This window comes from Canis lupus, chromosome 30 (assembly GCF_048164855.1).
Source record: "Canis lupus baileyi chromosome 30, mCanLup2.hap1, whole genome shotgun sequence".
NCBI lineage: Eukaryota > Metazoa > Chordata > Mammalia > Carnivora > Canidae > Canis > Canis lupus.
In genome coordinates, this window is record NC_132867.1 from 39,420,152 (window position 1) to 39,438,072 (window position 17,921).

Genomic DNA, 17,921 nt, shown 5'->3' on the forward strand with positions numbered 1-17,921 from the left:
CACAGGGGAGGTGGGACAGTTAGGGTGTCGGGGTTTGCAGGGACCAGGTCTGGGAGTGATGGCCTGCCTGCCGCTGACTTTCCTGAGGACGTGATTTAGGGTAACACGCTGGCAAAGATGACTGGGCTCAGCAAACCCAGCAATCGGGTGATGGAATCCGGCCGGGTGCCGCCTCAATGGCTTTTAGGCTGTCCCTCCTCACGTCAGACGGGGCACTGCCCTTGCCTCTCCAGCTCCTGAAGGCCATCCCAACAGTAACCTAAGTCCCCAGGAGGTTTGCTCCCACGGGTGCTGGGATCTCCGGATTTCCCCAAGAGCAGACTAGTAGGTATTCGGGGTTATGGGAAGCCAGAGGACCACCTGCCTTCGACACGGGCAGGCATTGGGGTCTTGGGGTGGGACTGCCTGGCGGGGCTGTGGAAGCAAAGAGGAGCCGGGTGTCCTCCTTGGGGACTAGGCAGAGGACTGCTGCCCCGTGGACACATTGGAGGAACAGCAGGGGAGAAGGGCCTGGCCAGAGCTGGCCTCAGTTTCTTTATCTGTGGAGTGGGAGACTGCACTTGGCCGCAAAGAACTCTGGTTCCTGACAGCTGTCCCCCTGTCCCTTGGTATACCGACAGTGACCCAGTTCCTCACCTTCCCGAGCCCTCGGCCGGTGACTCACCAGGTGCAGACCAAACAGAGCACACAGGTCGCCCCGGGGAAGGACAGAGCGACGGGCTGGGCTGCAAACGCGCTCTGCCTCCCGCAGCAGTCGGGGCTGGCCGGGGCCAGGGGTTCCCTCCACACCCCGTCCGCAGGTGCCGCACCCGGGGCCTCCTGGAAAGTCACCTGCATTATTCTTCACGTTGATTTCGGATGGAAGCCAACCATCACGTCGCACTCTGTTCCAGGCTTTGGATCTGGAACCGAGGGAGCCTCCCCACACCCTACAGGGTCCTCCTCCCACTCAGGATAGTGGCTGGGACACAGCCCCGCATAATGAATCCCAGGGAGCATCTATATGCAGGTCCCCAAACCAGAGTGACAAGGGACGGACTCTGTACCGTCTGTAGCCTCGGGCCGAACCCCACCGGGAGATGTTTGCCGTCACTGAGGAGCCCTGTCTCGGAGTCTGTGCCGGGTGCTGGGGCCCTGGGCAGGAGGAGGGGGGGGCGGCCCCAGAAGAGGCGAGGAGTGACAGGCCGAGGGGCAGGGGTAACTGTCCCCGTCTCTCTGCAGGGACGAGGCTCCGTCAGAGAACTGGCACTAGGGGCCAAGCCACCCGACAAAGAGCAGCGCTGGGCGGGCTGCCCAAGGGCCAGTGAGTGGCCGGTGTGTACTTTCTGGGCTGCGTGGTGCCCGCCCGTGACCCGCGCTGCCTGGCACCGTGGGGAAGTGCCAGGCTCCCCCGGGCAGGCCGCGGAGCTCTGTTTACCTACCTACCTTGCTCCGAGGGCTCACAGGCTTGCCGGCATCCACAGTGCACAGAGATAAAGGTGGAGCCAGGGAAAGGGGCAGAGATAGCAGGAGAGGGGTGACGGGGCTGCGGTGGGGCCCAGGGGCCCACACCCCCGGAGGGGCCGCCTGTCGGCCTGAGAGGAGGCTGAGCCCCAGCCTCTACTCCTTCGAGGCCAGTTCCACCCGCGGGGCCTGCACAGCCCAACGATCAGGGCTATTTCCTGGCCTCCTCAGGGCCTTGAATCCTGCCTGACGTCCTGGGAGCAGCAGGCTGTGTCTTGGTTTTGAACCAGGCCCTCACAGAGAATGGGGAGGGGGGCAGGAGCCAGAGCCCAGGATGATGGAGGAAGGGGCCAGGGCTGGCAGTGGTGACCCCGAGGGTGGGCACGGGACAGGTGGGACCGTGGAGGTGCCAGGGTGGGAGGGGACCGGCACCTGGGCCCGGGGGCTGCTCGCTGCCTGTGCAGGTGCCAGGCTGTACCTGGGCTGCATCAGCCAGCAGGCTCGCTGGGTGGAGGGGTCCCCGGATCTGGGGCCTCCCCTCTTCCCATCCAGGACAGTGGGACAAAAGGCCCGTCATCCCTGGTTTCTCTGAGTGGGGATGCCGTTCCCGGCGTGTGAGCAGGGGAGCATCCGTCTCCCCAGGGGCGGGCAGGACTCCAGGGGAAGCCGGGGGAGGGCGGCCAGGCTGTGGGGTCCCCTGCGGGGGTGCAGCGCCCCGGGGGCTGAGGCGCACGGAGATGGATGGGGGCAGGGACCTCAGACCCAGAGATGCCCACGGGGGGATGCAGGTGACACCTGTCCCGGTGGGACTCTGGCCACTCGCACATCCTCTCTGGGGAACATGCACGGGTGTGAACTGGGACTCGGGGCAGCCCACTCGACCATCCGCTGGAGATCGGGGACAACCTTGCTTTCCTCAAGGGCATGGGGATGGTGCACGTGGGGCAGGTGCGGCCCCCTGGGCGGTGACTGGTGCAGTACCAGGCCTGTGTCAATATTTGCCATTTTTTCTTGCATTTTTTTTTTTTCAAAAACAGTTAACACCCCTGGACTCAGGTTTACTCTCCAGGGTGAAAAAGTGGGTCAGGGAAGTTGGATCCAGAATAATGTTGTTCTGAAGGGCGTTCAGGTTTCCCCACTGACCGTGGCCGGGGCGCCGAGGGTCCGAGGTGAAAATCCCACAAAGCAGGCTGGGGCTGGCACAGCGGGGCCACGGGTGCCCAGCCCCTCTGCCCTGTCCAGGGGCCTCCCGCACCGTCCAGAGCCGCCCCTTCCTTTCCCTCAAGCTTGTCCCGGCGCGTGGGATTCTCTGCGCCACCGGAAGGGAAGTTGGTTTGGCTGCAATGCACTAGCATCCAGCGATCTTAGTCCTTTAAGGTGAGAATTCTATTAACATGCCCCAAAAAGTAGGGAGAAATGGGCAATAGGACCCTGTGATTTTCGCAAGGGAACGTGGCCTGCTGGCATGTGCCCGCCCCTCCCCACACTTACCCCCCACCTCGTGGGGCAGGATTCTGGTTTCCTCACTCACCACCACCCGCCCCCCCCCACCCCCGCCAGGGGCAGACACAGGTGGCAGCCAGCCCAACATCCATCCATCCCCCTGCCACATCCCAACGAACAGGCCAGATAAGGCTCCTGGGGAAAGGACTGGCAATTCACTCTCTCGAAGCTCGGGGTGGCCGCAGGACACTTCTGGCAAACAAGACGTCAGCAGGGACCTGCTGGGGCTTTGGGGAACACGTCCTTCCCTGAAACAGGCACCTCCTTCTCCCCTTCCTCCTTCCTCCTTGGACCACGGCAGGAGCACCTGGAGCAGCGGGCGCCGTCTGTGATCACAGAGCAATGGTCTGAGGAAGGACCATCATCATCGGGGATGGTAGGGGAGGGTGCTGGAAGGGGTGCGGGTCCCTGATGGCACCGTGGGGCCACTGCCCCAGAGCGGGACCTGGGTTAGTCAGGGCGCATGTTATTGGCAGGTGACCCAGAGCTCCTATGAGGTTTATAGTAGGATCGGGATAGACGGGGGCTGGAGTCAGGAGGACGTGTTGGCCTCCCCTGTATTGTTGCTCACAAGGACACAGGAGGCACATGGCAGGACACCGAAGGGGACCCCCGGGATGAGCAATGACTGCTGAAGTGTTGGGGGGCCCCGCCTGCCCCCAGAGCCCTGCACACGTGGCTGGATGCATGTCTGGGCCGCGAGTTCTACGGGGTCCACCACTAAGGTGTACGGCACAAAGGCAAAATCTCCGCTTCCCTGGACCTCAGCTTCTGTTTGCTGGATTGGCTCTATTCGTTCTTCCTATAGGTTAGAGCTTCTTCTGCTGGTGGCCTTCCCTCACCTGGCCTCGGGGGCAAGGGGGCCAGTAGGTGGGGGTGGGGAGGGACAGAGAGAGATTTCCCTGGAAGACCTTTCCTGATTCTGATGAACGACCATGTACTGTTGGGGTGTCAGCAGGAAAGTGTTTCCACATAAAACAGAACTATTTTTATCAGAGAAGTGTTTTGTTTTCCTTCCTGTTTTACAAGAATGTACACAAAGTATATAATGGGGTTGGTATGAACTCGGTCACCCCCACACCCAAATATTTACATTCCAGGTGACTTAATGTTGCTCTCACGTCTGCTGGATCAGTGCAGGTGCCGGCATGTGTACGGGAAAGGATGCCCCGCCCGAGATGGGGGTGGCTGGGGGCTCCCGAGGGCAGCCACGCAAGGCCCTTGACCCCCACTTGCTGGGTGAGCCTGCTGAGAAACCACAGAGTGTTTCTGTCCCCACGGCCCTCGCTCTGCAAACACTCCATCTCAGGCCAGACCCATCCGGCTGCATTCCGTGAACTGACGGAGCAGCAGGACAAAGGACACAGGACACAGGTCACAGGGTGAGGTGTCCCTCTGCCTCCCGCAGGAAGAGCTGCTCTGGGCTCCCCAGGGGCCGCCTAGGGACACTAAGCCCGGTCACTGCTGTAAGACACGTGTGCTGGCTGCCCGCTCTGGGAGGCCCTCTCACCTGCCCCTCCTACTTAGCATCAGTGCTTCTTACTTCTATTACTCCTGTGCCTCGACTGTTGCTGGCACAGTCTTGCCGGGGCAGGGGGTACATGGAGGAGACTCTGCCGCAGAGTACCGAGGATACACACATCCTACATCCACATTTTATCGAGACTCAGATCTTGGGGCACCCGGGTGGCTCAGCGGTTGAGCGTCTGACTTCAGCTCAGGGTGTGACCCCGGGGTCCTGGGATCGAGTCCCACGTCAGGCTCCCTGCAGGGAGCCTGCTTCTCCTCTGTCACTCTGCCTCTCTCTCTCTCTCTCTCTCTGCATCTCTCAGGAATAAATAAATAAAATCTTTAAAAAAAAAAAAAAAGACTCAGATCTCATCCAATCGTAAAGATGCCTCATGATTTTACGTACCTCTCAGCAAAATAGAACAGCTTCCAGCTAGACAAACTGTGCTATGTCATCACCTGAGAGACATCTCCCTTTTCGGAGGCCTGGAGTCAATGAACGTGGCCTGGAGTCCATGAAATAGTTATTTACCTTGGGTGGCTCAGCGGTTTAGCGCCGCCTTCAGCCCAGGGTGTGATCCTGGAGACCCAGGATCGAGTCCCTCATCGGACTCCCTGCATGGAGCCTGCTTCTCCCTCTGCCTGTGTCCCTGCCTCTCTCTCTCTCTCTCTCTCTCTCTCTCTCTCTGTCTCTCATGAATAAATAAATAAATAAAATCTTTAAAAAAAATAGTTATTTATCTTGACTTGGCTTGTGCTGCCGTTTGGAGAGACCAGATTTATATGCATGAAATGAATTTAAAAACCGGGACACCTGCACCCCGATGTTTCTAGCAGCAATGTCCACAATAGCCAAACTGTGGAAGGAGCCTCGGTGCCCATCGACAGATGAATGGATAAAGAAGCTGTGGTCTCTGTATACTGTGGAATATTCCTCAGCCATCAGAAATGATGAAGACCCACCATTTGCTTCAATGAGGATGGAACTGGAGGGTATTATGCTGAGTGAAGTAAGTCAATTGGAGAAGGATAAATATTATATGGTCTCATTCATTCGGGGAATATAAAAATAGTGAAAGGGATCATAGGGGAAAGGAGGGAAAATGAGTGAGAAATATCAGAAAGGGAGACAGAACATGAGAGACTCCTGACTCTGGGAAACGAACAAGGGGTGGGGGAAGGGGAGGAGGGCGGGGGGTGGAGGTGACTGGTGACAGGCACTGAGGGGGGCACTTGACGGGATGAACACTGGGTGATATGCTATATGTTGGCAAATTGAACTCCAATAAAAAAATACAAAAAAAAAAAAAAGAGAAAGAAACACAACCTGTATTTAAATGTATATGGTACTTAAAAATCTTGATTTTAAAACATACACAGGGGCAGCCCGGGTGGCTCAGTGGTTTAGCGCCTGCCTTTGGCCCAGGATGTGATCCTGGAGTCCCAGGATCGAGTCCCACGTCGGGCTCCCTGCATGGAGCCTGCTTCTCCCTCTGCCTGTGTCTCTGCCTCTCTCTCTCTCTCTGTCATGAATAAATAAATAAGATCTTTAAAAAAATTAAAAAAAGAATAAAACACACACACACAAGAAAAGAAAAGTTTCCAGAAATAAAAAAGGATCTGATTCTTCATATTTTACAAGTCCATCAAGTACTTGGGAAAATTGAACTTCAACAATCAACTCCAAGACATATCCTAGCAAAATTATTAGACTTCCTTAAAGAGAAAAATCCCTAAGTGAAATAATAATAAATTTATTGGATGTTGTAATAATGTAATATATATCCTAAATGTGGGATATATATGCATAATATAAAATTATTGGACATTAAAAAAATTTAAAAATAGATAAAAATAAAAACCAAGACACTTCACCATTATGAACTCCATGGTTTGGCCCAGGGGACAGATGGCACTGGGATTCAGAAAGAAGTGCCAGCCGGTGCTAAGGGAGACGGGGGAAGGTTTGAAAAGAACACGAAGCTACTGAACCCTGAAAGGAGAAGCTCAGGGGTGAAAGGGGAGGCCAGGTAGTGGAGTCGTGGGAGCACCCCGCTGTGGCACGGAGAGGGGGCCGAGGGTGGCGGGGGCACGGCCGGCCAGACGACCGCAGCAGCAGCCACTGTGGGAGGGGTGCTCACCTGTACGCGACACCCCGCAGGCACGGAGCGCTCCGCACGCTGTCACCTCTCGTCCCCATCGCGGCCCTGGGAGTGACGCAATTCTCCCAGGAGCCGAGCCAGTGACGAGGACACGTGCACAAGCCCAGGAGCGGGGCAGGCAGCCCAGGAAACTGGAATAAGAAGGTAGACAAGATGTGTGGCTTCAGGTCAAGTTCGTTCCAGCCTGATCCCAGGGGGAGGATCTCAGCGTAAGGAAGCTGGGGTGGGGGTGCGTGGGTGACCGTAAATCCCCAGCTGGGTGGTGACAGCAGTGCTCCCACGGAGCCCTGGGTGGGGGGGTGCTGTCAGTAGCAGACCCTCACGGGGGCAGGTGTGGTGGGTGACAGGCCGGAGAGCATCTGGGGGCAGCACCAGTGGGATTGGCCGCAATGGGCCTTATTACCCTCCTACACCGATGGACTACCGGAAACACACGGAGAGCGATTATGGTCCCCAGGGGGACACTGGGAGGACCCAGAAACGGGCTCTCTGACTCTAAAGAAAGCACTTCCAGAGCACCCGGGTGGCTCAGCGGTTGAGCACCTGCCTTCGGCTCAGGGCCTGACCCAGGGGTCCTGGGATCAAGTCCCGCATTGGGGTCCCCGCAGGGAGCCTGCTTCTCCCTCTGCCTCTGTCTCTCATGAATAAATAAATAAGATTTTTTAAAAAAATAAAGCACTCGTTGCATTTATCCATTCTGTGATCGATTACTTATATTTTTCACTTGCTAACCTTAAAAATAAAACTGCTAGTTGTTTTACCAGCGAAAGATGGGTGCATTTGGGATGATGGAGAATTGCAATCCGGGACAAGTGAGAATAGAAGAGAGGAGGCTCTTTGATAGAGGAGTGGGGGCGGGCGGTGGTTTAGGGAGACTGTTGTCAACTGAAAGCCCTTTGGCGGCGTAAACTGGGAGCTGGAAGCGTCCAGGCTTTTCTCATTGGCGGGGCTGTTGCCATGAGCAGAAGAAAACGTCCTCCTCCTGGGGGGAGTAAAGCTGCAGCAAGAGCAAGAGCAGGGCCCCTCTCTTCCCGCTGGCTTTGGGATTGAAGAGGAGCTGTAGGGCCCTCAGCTCCCCGCTGCATGCCCCTCTACTCCATTTAGCGAAGTTTCTCTTCACTAATATTCACACACTCTTTTCACTACACCCAACTACTGGGTAAAGGGTTTGGTCGTACGATGAAGAAATTGGAATTAAGATGGAAAAGACTGAACCACCAGAGAACTGTAGAATTTTTCGATTATCTGATGCTCCCCTTGTTTTTTGTTTTTTGTTTAGATTTTATTTATTTATTCATGAGAGATACACACAGAGAGGCAGAGACACAGGCAGAGGGAGAAGCAGGGTCCCTGTAGGGAGCCCGATGCGGAACTCGATCCCAGGACCCCAGGATCATGACCTGAGCCAAAGGCAGACGCTCAACCGCTGAGTCTCCCAGGTGTCCCTATGTTGCCTTTATTCTATATTAAGATGTATAGACGATAGATAGATAGATAGATAGATAGGGAATGAAAATGCCATAAGGAAAGTGTAAGACAAAAAAACAAGATAGGAAATAATATTCAGAGCCAGTACCATAGAAAATGTGCCATATCCCTAATATTTAAGAGCTGCCAAAAGTCAGAACAGAAAGACCAGTGGTTGAGCCCTTTCTCACACCATATCTAAAAAATCATCTCAAAGTGGATCAAAGACCTAAATATAAGAGCTAATGCTATCACGCACTAGAAAGAAACCGTAGGGGTGAACCTGCATGACCTTAGAGTTGGCAACGGTTTCTTAGATGTGACACCAAAAGCACAGGCAACAACAACAACAAAAGTACATTAATTGGATTTCACCAAAATCTAGAAGGTTTATGTATCGAACCAAGCATGCTCTCCAGAGAGTGAACAGCCAGCCCAGAGAATGGGGGAGATACTTGCAAATCGTCACTCTGATAAGGGTCTAGTGTCCACAGCCAAGAGACAAACAACCCAATTAAAAATGAGCTAAACACTTTGATGGACATTTCTCTGAAGAAGATACACCGACGTCCGACAAGCACTTGAGAGGAAGCCCAATATCCACTGGGCATCAGGGAAAATCGAAATCACGATAAAATGCCACATCAGCCCCACTAGGGTGATTGCAATTTAAAAAAGAAAAAAGAAAGAAAGAAAAAAGAACAGAATCAGGGCATCTGGGTGGCCCAGTGGTTGAGCGTCTGCCTTCAGCTCAGGTCATGACCCCAGGGTCCTGGGATCGAGTCCCACATCGGGGTCCCCGCCGGGAGCCTGCTTCTTCCTCTGCCTGTATCCCTGCCCCTCTCTCATGAATAAATAAATAAAACCTTTTTAAAAATTAGAAATAAATAAAAAGAACAGAACAGAAGCAGCATCGGGGAGCATGTGGAGAAACCTTGCCGGTGGAAAGTAAAAAGGCACAGGGGCTGAGGACAGCAGTCTTCTGGAAGTTCCTCGAACGTTCACACTGAGTTACCACGGGACCCGGCAATTCCACCGCTAACTGGGAATCTGAAGGATTCGAATCTTGTATTTGATTCTTTCGTACCTTCTCCTGCCCCGGTTGTGAGGATTTTTAAAATCATACTAACCTTTCGCCCACCGTGCATCCTGCCAATATTTTCGGGCCGTTCAGTATCTTCAATTTATGTGCCAAAGAGATTCCCTTTGGGCTTTGATTGAAATGACACCAGTGAAGACGGATGGGTGGGGGGGTGGCAAGTAGAAGACGCCGCCGCCCTGTGTTTCTGACCCGGTGGGCACGCACTGCCCGGGGTCTTTGGTCAAGTCGTCCTGTTCTGTGCGTGTCTCACCCTCTTTACGTTGCTTGGCGGCGCTTCACAGTTGGGCCTGCAGCGGTGCTGGGAGTCTCTCCCCCGTGTTCACACGCTGGCGCGGCCCGTGCGTGGGTCCCGAAGGCACAGCGAGCCCCCGCGTGAGGGTGACCTTAGAGACCCTGGCGGCCACTCCGCCAACCCCGCCTCCAGTAGTTTCCACAAGTTGTGTGGAGCCAAACAAAGCGCAGACTCGGGAAAACAGCCTCCTGCAACCCACTCGCTGGTTTAATGAGTAAAAACTAATTGTAGAAAATAAAGCGGCGCTAATGAGGGGTCCCCTGCGACCAGCGCTGGGCCAACACGGAAGGGAGGCGTGGGGAGCCCGGGCCAACACACACGCCTGGGGGGTATAAAAGCTGACAGATGGCTCAAGCACCTCACACTCACACACTCACACCCGCACCCACACACCCACACCCGCCCCAGCACCCACACCATGGCCGCCTCCACCCTGTCCGTCTGCTCCAGTGACCTGAGCTACGGCGGCCGCGTCTGCCTGCCCGGCTCCGGCGACTCCTGCCCCGACCCCTCCTGGCAGGTGGACGACTGTCCCGAGAGCTACTGCGAGCCCCCCTGCTGCGCCCCGGCCTCCTGCCTGACCCTCCTCTGCACCCCTGCGAGCTGCGGGTCCAGCCCCTGCCCACCAGCCTGCCCCGGCTCCTGCCAGCCCTCGTGCGGCAGCTGCTCCCCCTGCCAGGAGGGCTGCGGTGTGTCTGTCTGCTGCAAGCCCGTGTGCTGCACCCCCGTCTGCTGCAAGCCCGTGTGCTGCACCCCCGTCTGCTGCAAGCCCGTCTGCTGCACCCCTGTCTGCTGCAAGCCTGTGTGCTGTGAGGCATCCCCTTGCTCAGCCTCCCCCTGCTGCCAGCAGTCTAGCTGCCAGCCCTCCTGCTGCAGCTCCTCCCCCTGCCAGGAAGACAGCTGTGTGTCTGTCTGCTGCAAGCCCGTCTGCTGCACCCCCGTCTGCTGCAAGCCCGTGTGCTGCACCCCCGTCTGCTGCACCCCTGTCTGCTGCAAGCCTGTCTGCTGTGAGGCTTCCCCCTGCTGTCAGCAGTCTAGCTGCCAGCCCTCTTGCTGCAGCTCCTCCCCCTGCCAGGAAGACAGCTGTGTGTCTGTCTGCTGCAAGCCCGTGTGCTGCACCCCTGTCTGCTGCACCCCTGTCTGCTGCAAGCCCATGTGCTGTGAGGCATCCCCTTGCTCAGCCTCCCCCTGCTGCCAGCAGTCTAGCTGCCAGCCCTCCTGCTGCAGCTCCTCCCCCTGCCAGGAAGACAGCTGTGGGTCTGTCTGCTGCAAGCCCGTGTGCTGCACCCCTGTCTGCTGCAAGCCCGTGTGCTGCACCCCCATCTGCTGCACCCCTGTCTGCTGCAAGCCTGTCTGCTGCCAGGCCTCCCCCTGCTGCCAGCCCAGCCCCTGCAGACCCTCCTCCTGCGTGTCCCTCCTCTGCCGCCCCGTGTGCAGGCCCGCCTGCTGCGCCTCCCCCTCCCCCTGCCAGTCCAGTTGCCGCCCCCAGGCCTCCAGTGTGTCCCTGCTGTGCCGCCCCGTGTGCTCCCGCCAGGCCTGCCGCCGCCCCGCCTGCAGCTGAGCAGCCTGAACTGCCCCGGGAGCTGCCATCTCAGCTGCTGAGCCCCCGGTCCCCCAACCCCGGGACCCCCTGCCCCCGGTGGACATGCGGCTGCTGCCAACTGGGAACCTGAACAGGCCGCCCGCCCCTCTCTGGGGAGACGGCCCGCAGCCCTCAGCAGGGGCGACCTGCGGCCCCGAGGCCCTCGTCTGCATGAGCCGTGGCTTGTAATCCGTGTGACGAAGGCCAATCGCCGTAATCAATAAAGCGTTTGTGTTGTGAAGTAGAGATGGGCGTGTGTCTGTCCCTCCTCCTCTGTGACGAAGGCCAATCGCCGTAATCAATAAAGCGTTTGTGTCGTGAAGTAGAGATGGGCGTGTGTCTGTCCCTCCTCCTCCGAGCCTGAGAGCCCCCAGTTGGAGCCGTGGCTGCTGTGGGTGGGGCCGCAAACAGTGAAGACACAGTCTCACGTCCAAGCTCAAAGCATCTGAGAGAATGTGGATGTCACCTGCACGCACCTGGCCCTTCCCCTCCCAGGACCCCCCCACACCCACACCCACACCCACACACACCCACACCCACCCACGGTGCGGAGCCCTCCCAGCCTGGGCCTGGGAGGTGAGCAGGGCCGCAGAAGGCCCGCACCCTGAGTGGCCTTCAGGCTCTGGCCCACCCGGCCCCCTGCCCTTGCAGGTGAAGGGGAGCTGCACGACCCTAACTGGCGGGACCCCGAGGCTCAGTACCCAGCACCGTGCTGACTCCCCTGGGGAGGGGTCCCCACACAGAGGAGCAGCCGCTTGCTGGGTGGGCACAAGGGCTGGCGCTCTGAGTAAATCCCCGTAGGCCCCGAGAGGGGTGCAGGGTGGGTCAGGCATCATCCACTCTACTCAAGGCTTCGAGGCCTGATTAAGGAGATGGGGGCCAAAAGGTGCCTTGTGGACAAACCCTCGGGACAGCGGGGGAGGACGGGCCTGCAGTCTCAGGGGACCACAGCGCTGGGGGGCCAGGCGGGCACCAGGCAGACCAACCAGGCCGGCATCAGGCCCCCCTTATGTCTTGTACCAGGAACAGGGGGGAGAGGCCCGGGGGCAGAAGAGCAGAGGCGCGGCAGGCGGGAGAGGACAGGCGCCCCCTCAGAGGCTGGCTCCCCTGGCCCCAGGCGGGCTGTACCCCGGGGGAGGACCCAGAGCCAAGGGGCCTCGAAAGGGAAAGGGGCTGGGCTCTTAAACCCCTCAGTTCGCCTGAATTTATTCAAAACCTGTGCCCGTTACTTGTTCATTTAAATTTTAAGAAAACCAGACCATCTGCACAGATAAAGGCGGAGACCCGGGTGGATTCCGCACCCCGAGGCGAAGGGAGGCTCCACACCCCAGACCCCAGGGCCGTGAAGGGCACAGATGTTGACTCCTGAGGAAACCAGCGGCCCACAACGGTGCCAAAATGTGCGCGGGAGGGTTGGGTGGGGCCCTGCAGGAGGCACCCCTGCCCTGGGCTGGCGGCTGGACACCCTGGACCACCTGACGGTTCCTGCAGGAGGCTCAGTTACCCTGTAAAGGCCTGGCCAGCCTGCCTGTGGCCAACGGCTCCTGGCCGGGGTGTCTACACGGTCGGCTGGACTGCTTCCAGACGGGGCGTCTACATGGCCAACCCAGCCACTTATAGATGGTATCTACACGGTCAGCTGGACTGCTCACAGATGGGGTGTCTACACAGCCAGCCAGACTGCTTACAGATGGGACATGTACACGGTCAGCCCAGCTGCTCCTAGACAGGGCGTCTACACAGTCAGCTGGACTGCTCACAGATAGGACGTCTACACAGTCAGCCTGGTTGCTCCCAGATGGGGCATCTACAAGGTCAGCCAGACTGCTCACAGTTAGGGCATCTACACAGCCAACCAACTGCTCACAGATAGGATGTCTACACAGTCAGCTGGCTGCTCCCAGACAGGGCATCTATACGGTCAGCCTGACTGATCACAGATTGGGCATCTACACAGTCAGCCTGGCTGCTCACAGGTGGGGTGTCTACACGGCCAGGCAGTGTGCTCATGCAGGGGCCTCTACACAGTCAGCCACGCTGCTCATAGTTGAGGCGTCTACACGGTCATCCAGACTGCTCACAGACGGGGCATCTACACAGTCAGCCAGACTGCTCCCAGACAGGGCGTCTACACGACCAGCCAGCCCCGGTTGCCCAAGGAGAGAATGCATCGGAGGTGTCAGCGTCCACGATGCCTGTTCCGCTGCAGAGACATGGCTCAGCGCTCAGAGCCCCCACCCCCCACCCTCCGAACCCCCACCCCCCTCCGAGCCCCCCCCCTCCGAGCCCCACCACCCCCAGCCTCAAAGCCCCCACCGCCCCCACCCTCCGAGCCCCCCAGCCCCCACCCCGACCCCGGGGAGCCCCTCTGCGGGCGGCGGCCTGGTGCACCCGGGAGCAGCGCGGTCCCCCTCCCACCCCTCAAGGGCATCCCCGGGGCGGGGCCTGCGCGCTGCCTGTGGCGGGCCCGGGGGCGCCCGGGGGGGAGGGTCCCCGGCTGGACACATGGTGGGGCTCTCGGGGCCGGGAGGAGGGAGCCCCGCAGGCGCCCCGGCCCGACCCTCACATGCTCGCGACCCGAGGCCTGGGGGTGCCGGGCGCTCCCAGAACCGTGGGTGCGCGGTCCCGGCGCGGTCAGGACCCCGCGGGAGCTCCCCGGGGACCACGTCCTGGTTCAGGCGCCCCCCGCCCCCCCCGCCCCCCCGCTGACCCCGGCTCCCCTGGCGCTGCCCTGCCCTCGTGTGTCCCCGGCGGCCCGCGCCCCGGCCCGGGGAGTCAGCCCGAGGGTGTCCGCGGTCCCCCGCAAGGGGCGCAGGCGCGTCGGGGCAGGGCGGGTTGGCGGGTCGGGGGTCCCCACCCCGAGCCACGCGGGCCCCACGCGGGAGCGCGGACGGCGGGCGTCGCGGCTGGCGACGCAGGGGCTGAGTCTGCGCGGGGGCCACGGGGACGCACGCACCGGCGCTGCGGGAGCACCGACCCCGGCGGACGCTCAGGTCCCGGCGGCCGCGCTCTGGGGGGCCCGGTCCTTGCGGAGCGCCCGCACACCTGTCCCCCGGCCCCCGGGCGCAGCGCCGTCCCCGCGCGGGGCTCCCTGCTGCGTGCTCCCTGCTCGGGGCTCCCTGCTCCGTGCTCCCTGCACCCTGCACCCTGCTCGGGGCTCCCTGCTCGGTGCTCCCTGCGCGGGGCTCCCTGAACCTTGCTCGGTGCTCCCTGCACCCTGCTCGGTCCTCCCTGCCCGGTGCTCCCTGCTCGTTGCTCCCTGCTCCGTGCTCTGTGCGTGATGCTCCCTGCTCAATGCTCCCTGCACCCTGCTCGGTGCTCCCTGCTCGGGGGATCCCTGCTCCGTGCTCTGTGCACGTTGCTTCGTGCACGGTGCTCCCTGCTCGGCGCTCCCTGCTCTGTGAGCGGGGCTCCCTGCTCCGTGCTCCGTGTGTGGTGCTCCCTGCTTAGTGCTCCCTGCACCCTGCTCTGTTCCTGCTCCCTGTTTCATGCTCCTTGCTCGGTGCTCCCTGCTCCGTCTCTCTGTGTGGTGCTCCTTGCTCAGTGCTCCCTGCACCCTGCTCGGTGTTCCCTGCTCGGTGCTCCGTGCTCCGCACTCCATGCTCCCCACTCTGTGCTCCAAGCCCGCAGCGCAGCATCCCGTTTCCCACGGCCTCCTCTTCCGTGCCCCCTGCCCATCTATCTTCTCGCGAGTCCGTGGATGACGAGGGCCCACCCGGCCCACCCGGCCCACCTCCCAGTGCACGAGCCTCAGGTCGCCCGTCTGCGGAGCCGCCTCGCCTGCAGGGCTGTATTGACCGGTCCTGGGGAGGGGGACGCTGGCGACTCCGGGGGGGAGTTACCCCCAGAGCCCTGTCCCCGTGGACGAAGGAGGAGCTGTGCTCTTCCCCGGAGCATACACGTCCCGGTTTTCGACCAGGTTGGCCTCGTATGTCAGTGGCTGAGTGGGGACCTTTGTACCTAAAAGGCAGGTGGGAAGGTTGGAGACGCACCCTCAGTCCCTCCCAGCAGAGCAAGAACGAACCTCGGTGGTTCGAGGGACAAAGTGGGACCAAAGGAAGCCCCGGGGGCGCCTCAGGCTGAGCAGGAGGCCCACTCGCCCCCTCGCCGCCTGGGCATGGCCATCTAGTAACCGGGGCGCCTCGGCAGAGGGAGCACTCCTGGATCCTGGGGAGCCACCCGGAGAAAGCAGTTTCGAGAAAGGCACTAAAGGATACACGCCGCGCACACTTGGGGGCTTTGCACACGCTCCGGGATTTATTAGACTCTCGTGGGGGCAGCTGCAGAGCCTGGGCACTTGCACCAGCCAGCTGGGTGCTGTGTGGGTGACCCAGGCCGGGGGACCCAGTGGGCGACCCGCTCTGCCTGGTTAATGAGGATCAAGCGGCTTTGCTGGAAGATGATCCAGTTGGGTCCAGAAGGTCTGAGATGGATGATGCCTGGGCTGCCTGGTAGGAGCTCAGAGCAGCTACTTCTCATTGCAGGGAGGAGGGGGTCCTAGGAGGCCACAGCTCAGCAGCAGTTAGGGGTGCCGCAGGGGCCAGGGGTGCAGACCAGGGTGGGGCGGGAGGGCTGGCAGCAGCCAGAGGACTGACAGGAGGAGGCCACATACACGATGGGCTTGCAGCTCACGGGCAGGCACACGGCAGGCTTGCAGCTCACTGGAAAGCACACAACTGGCCTGTAGCTCACGGGCACACAGCTGGACACCTGGCAGGAGCTGGGCACGCAGCTGGACACCTGGCAGGGGTTGGGCACACAGCTGGATACCTGGCAGGAGCTGGGCACGCAGCTGGACACCTGGCAGGAGCTGGGCACGCAGCTGGACACCTGGCAGGGGCTGGGCACACAGCTGGACGCCTGACAGGGGCTGGGCACGCAGCTGGACACCTGGCAGGAGCTGGGCACGCAGCTGGACACCTGGCAGGAGCTGGGCACACAGCTGGACACCTGGCAGGGGCTGGGCACACAGCTGGACACCTGGCAGGAGCTGGGCACGCAGATGGACACCTGGCAGGGTCTGAGCAAGCAGCTGGACACCTGGCAGGGGCTGGGCACACAGCTGGACACCTGGCAGGAGCTGGGCACGCAGCTGGACACCTGGCAGGAGCTGGGCACGCAGCTGGACACCTGGCAGGGGCTGGGCACGCAGCTGGACACCTGACAGGGGCTGGGCACGCAGCTGGACACCTGGCAGGGGCTGGGCATGCAGCTGGACACCTGGCAGGAGCTGGGCACGCAGCTGGACACCTGGCAGGGGCTGGGCACGCAGATGGACACCTGGCAGGGTCTGAGCAAGCAGCTGGACACCTGGCAGAGGCTGGGCACACAGCTGGACACCTGGCAGGAGCTGGGCACACAGCTGGACACCTGGCAGGAGCTGGGCACGCAGCTGGACACCTGGCAGGAGCTGGGCACGCAGCAGGCCGGCTGGCAGCCCTCGGAGCAGCTGGTGTGGCACATGGTGGAGTGGGGCTGGAGTGGAGTCGGGGACGAGGACAGGCTGGTCTGGAGGCTCCTCCCCGGTGGCCTTTATACCCAGCTGTGGCGTCCCTTCCTGCAGTTGCCTGATGGTTTTCCTCCTCCTCCTCCGCGTCTCTCCCCGGAGTTCCTGGTGCGAGTGACTCAGTTCAGGAAACCCCGTGTCAGCTGCAGGCTTGCCATGACCCAGCGGCCCCGGGAGTTCTGGATTCAGAGCCCGGGTAGGATGGTGAAGGACCATCAGCTGGGGACAGGGGACCCCCACATCGGGATGTTGGGGGGCCTCCCTGAGCTGATACACCATCCTCCATCCACACAAGCACCGTCCCCCTCACCAGACCGGGATCGATTCGGAAATTCCGTGATCCAGAATCTTCCCGACAGACCAGAGCCGAGCAGCAGGACTCCTCGTGGCCGGCGGCCATGGCCACGTCACACATGTCACACTGTCCCAGCCCTGCACCAGGCGCCGTGCGGGACCCTTGCACATGGATCCGCTCATCCCTGATTAGTCACCAATCCCTGTCACCATCCAAGGGGTGGGGGGGACCCCACTTACACGAAGGTGCAGTCAGAGTCCCTGATGTGTGGGCCTTCTCACCACCGGGTGAAGCAGCAGGAATCTGAAGCTGCTCGGTTGCACCCTGGAGTCCGGGGCCTCGACCTCAGTGCCAGATTATGTGGGACTTTAGGGGTTTTCTGAGACTCTTGGATCTGTAAATTAGAATTTAAATAAAAACAAATTTGTGGGGGGAGTCCTGGGTGGCTCACTGGTTAAAGATCCGACTCTTGATCTCAGCTCAGGTCTTGACCTCAGGGTGGTGAGCTCAAGCCCCCCGTTGGGATCCACACTGGGCATGGAGCCTACTTGAAAAACCATCGGGGACTTTGGTCCACTATTTACGTCTCAATATCATTCTCTGCTCCTCCTTGGGTTGGGATCGCTCGTTGTTAGACTTCCTGATATGGTCCCCTAGTCACTCTTCGTGTGTCTTAATTCTGTTTTCTCTTCTTCACATTGGGTCTTTCCCACTCACGTGTCTTCCCGTGGACAGTCTTTCCCATCCCATGGGCCCGGGTGTGCAATGCCTGGACCTCAAGCGTGTGGGCTGAGCCTGGCCCCCTGCAGCCCAGCACCCCCTCTACAGGATCGCCCGCTGTTCCAGGAATGTGCCTCTTTCTGCGGCAGCGTCCTCACACCCCCACAACTGCCTCTGCTTGGAACCCTGCCCCCGCCACGTCACCTGCATGCCAGCTCGGCATCGCCTCCCCCCGGGGGGGCCCCAAACCACCCACCAGCACCTTCATTTTTCTCTACCTGCTGAACCTGTTTTTCTTTCTGGGACTTGGCCTGCTCTGGAATCATTTCACGCATTAACT

The 17,921-nt window shown here is 60.1% G+C and overlaps 1 protein-coding gene and 1 long non-coding RNA gene across 2 annotated transcripts; one reads left to right on the forward strand and one right to left on the reverse strand.

The window, feature by feature from the left end:
- Window positions 1–5,768: 5,768 nt before the first annotated feature.
- Window positions 5,769–6,739, reverse strand: LOC140621426 (uncharacterized). Its single transcript, XR_012021094.1, has 2 exons — window positions 6,597–6,739; window positions 5,769–5,978 (listed from the first exon to the last, which is right to left on the reverse strand). It is a non-coding gene; the product is annotated as an uncharacterized lncRNA (long non-coding RNA).
- A 3,116-nt stretch (window positions 6,740–9,855) lies between these two features.
- On the forward strand, window positions 9,856–11,039 carry LOC140621821 (uncharacterized). Its single transcript, XM_072807290.1, has 2 exons — window positions 9,856–10,616; window positions 10,677–11,039. Exons 1-2 carry the CDS (start codon window positions 9,897–9,899, stop codon window positions 11,037–11,039), a joined length of 1,083 nt encoding a protein of 360 aa, XP_072663391.1. The 5' UTR covers window positions 9,856–9,896.
- The last annotated feature ends 6,882 nt before the right edge of the window (window positions 11,040–17,921 follow it).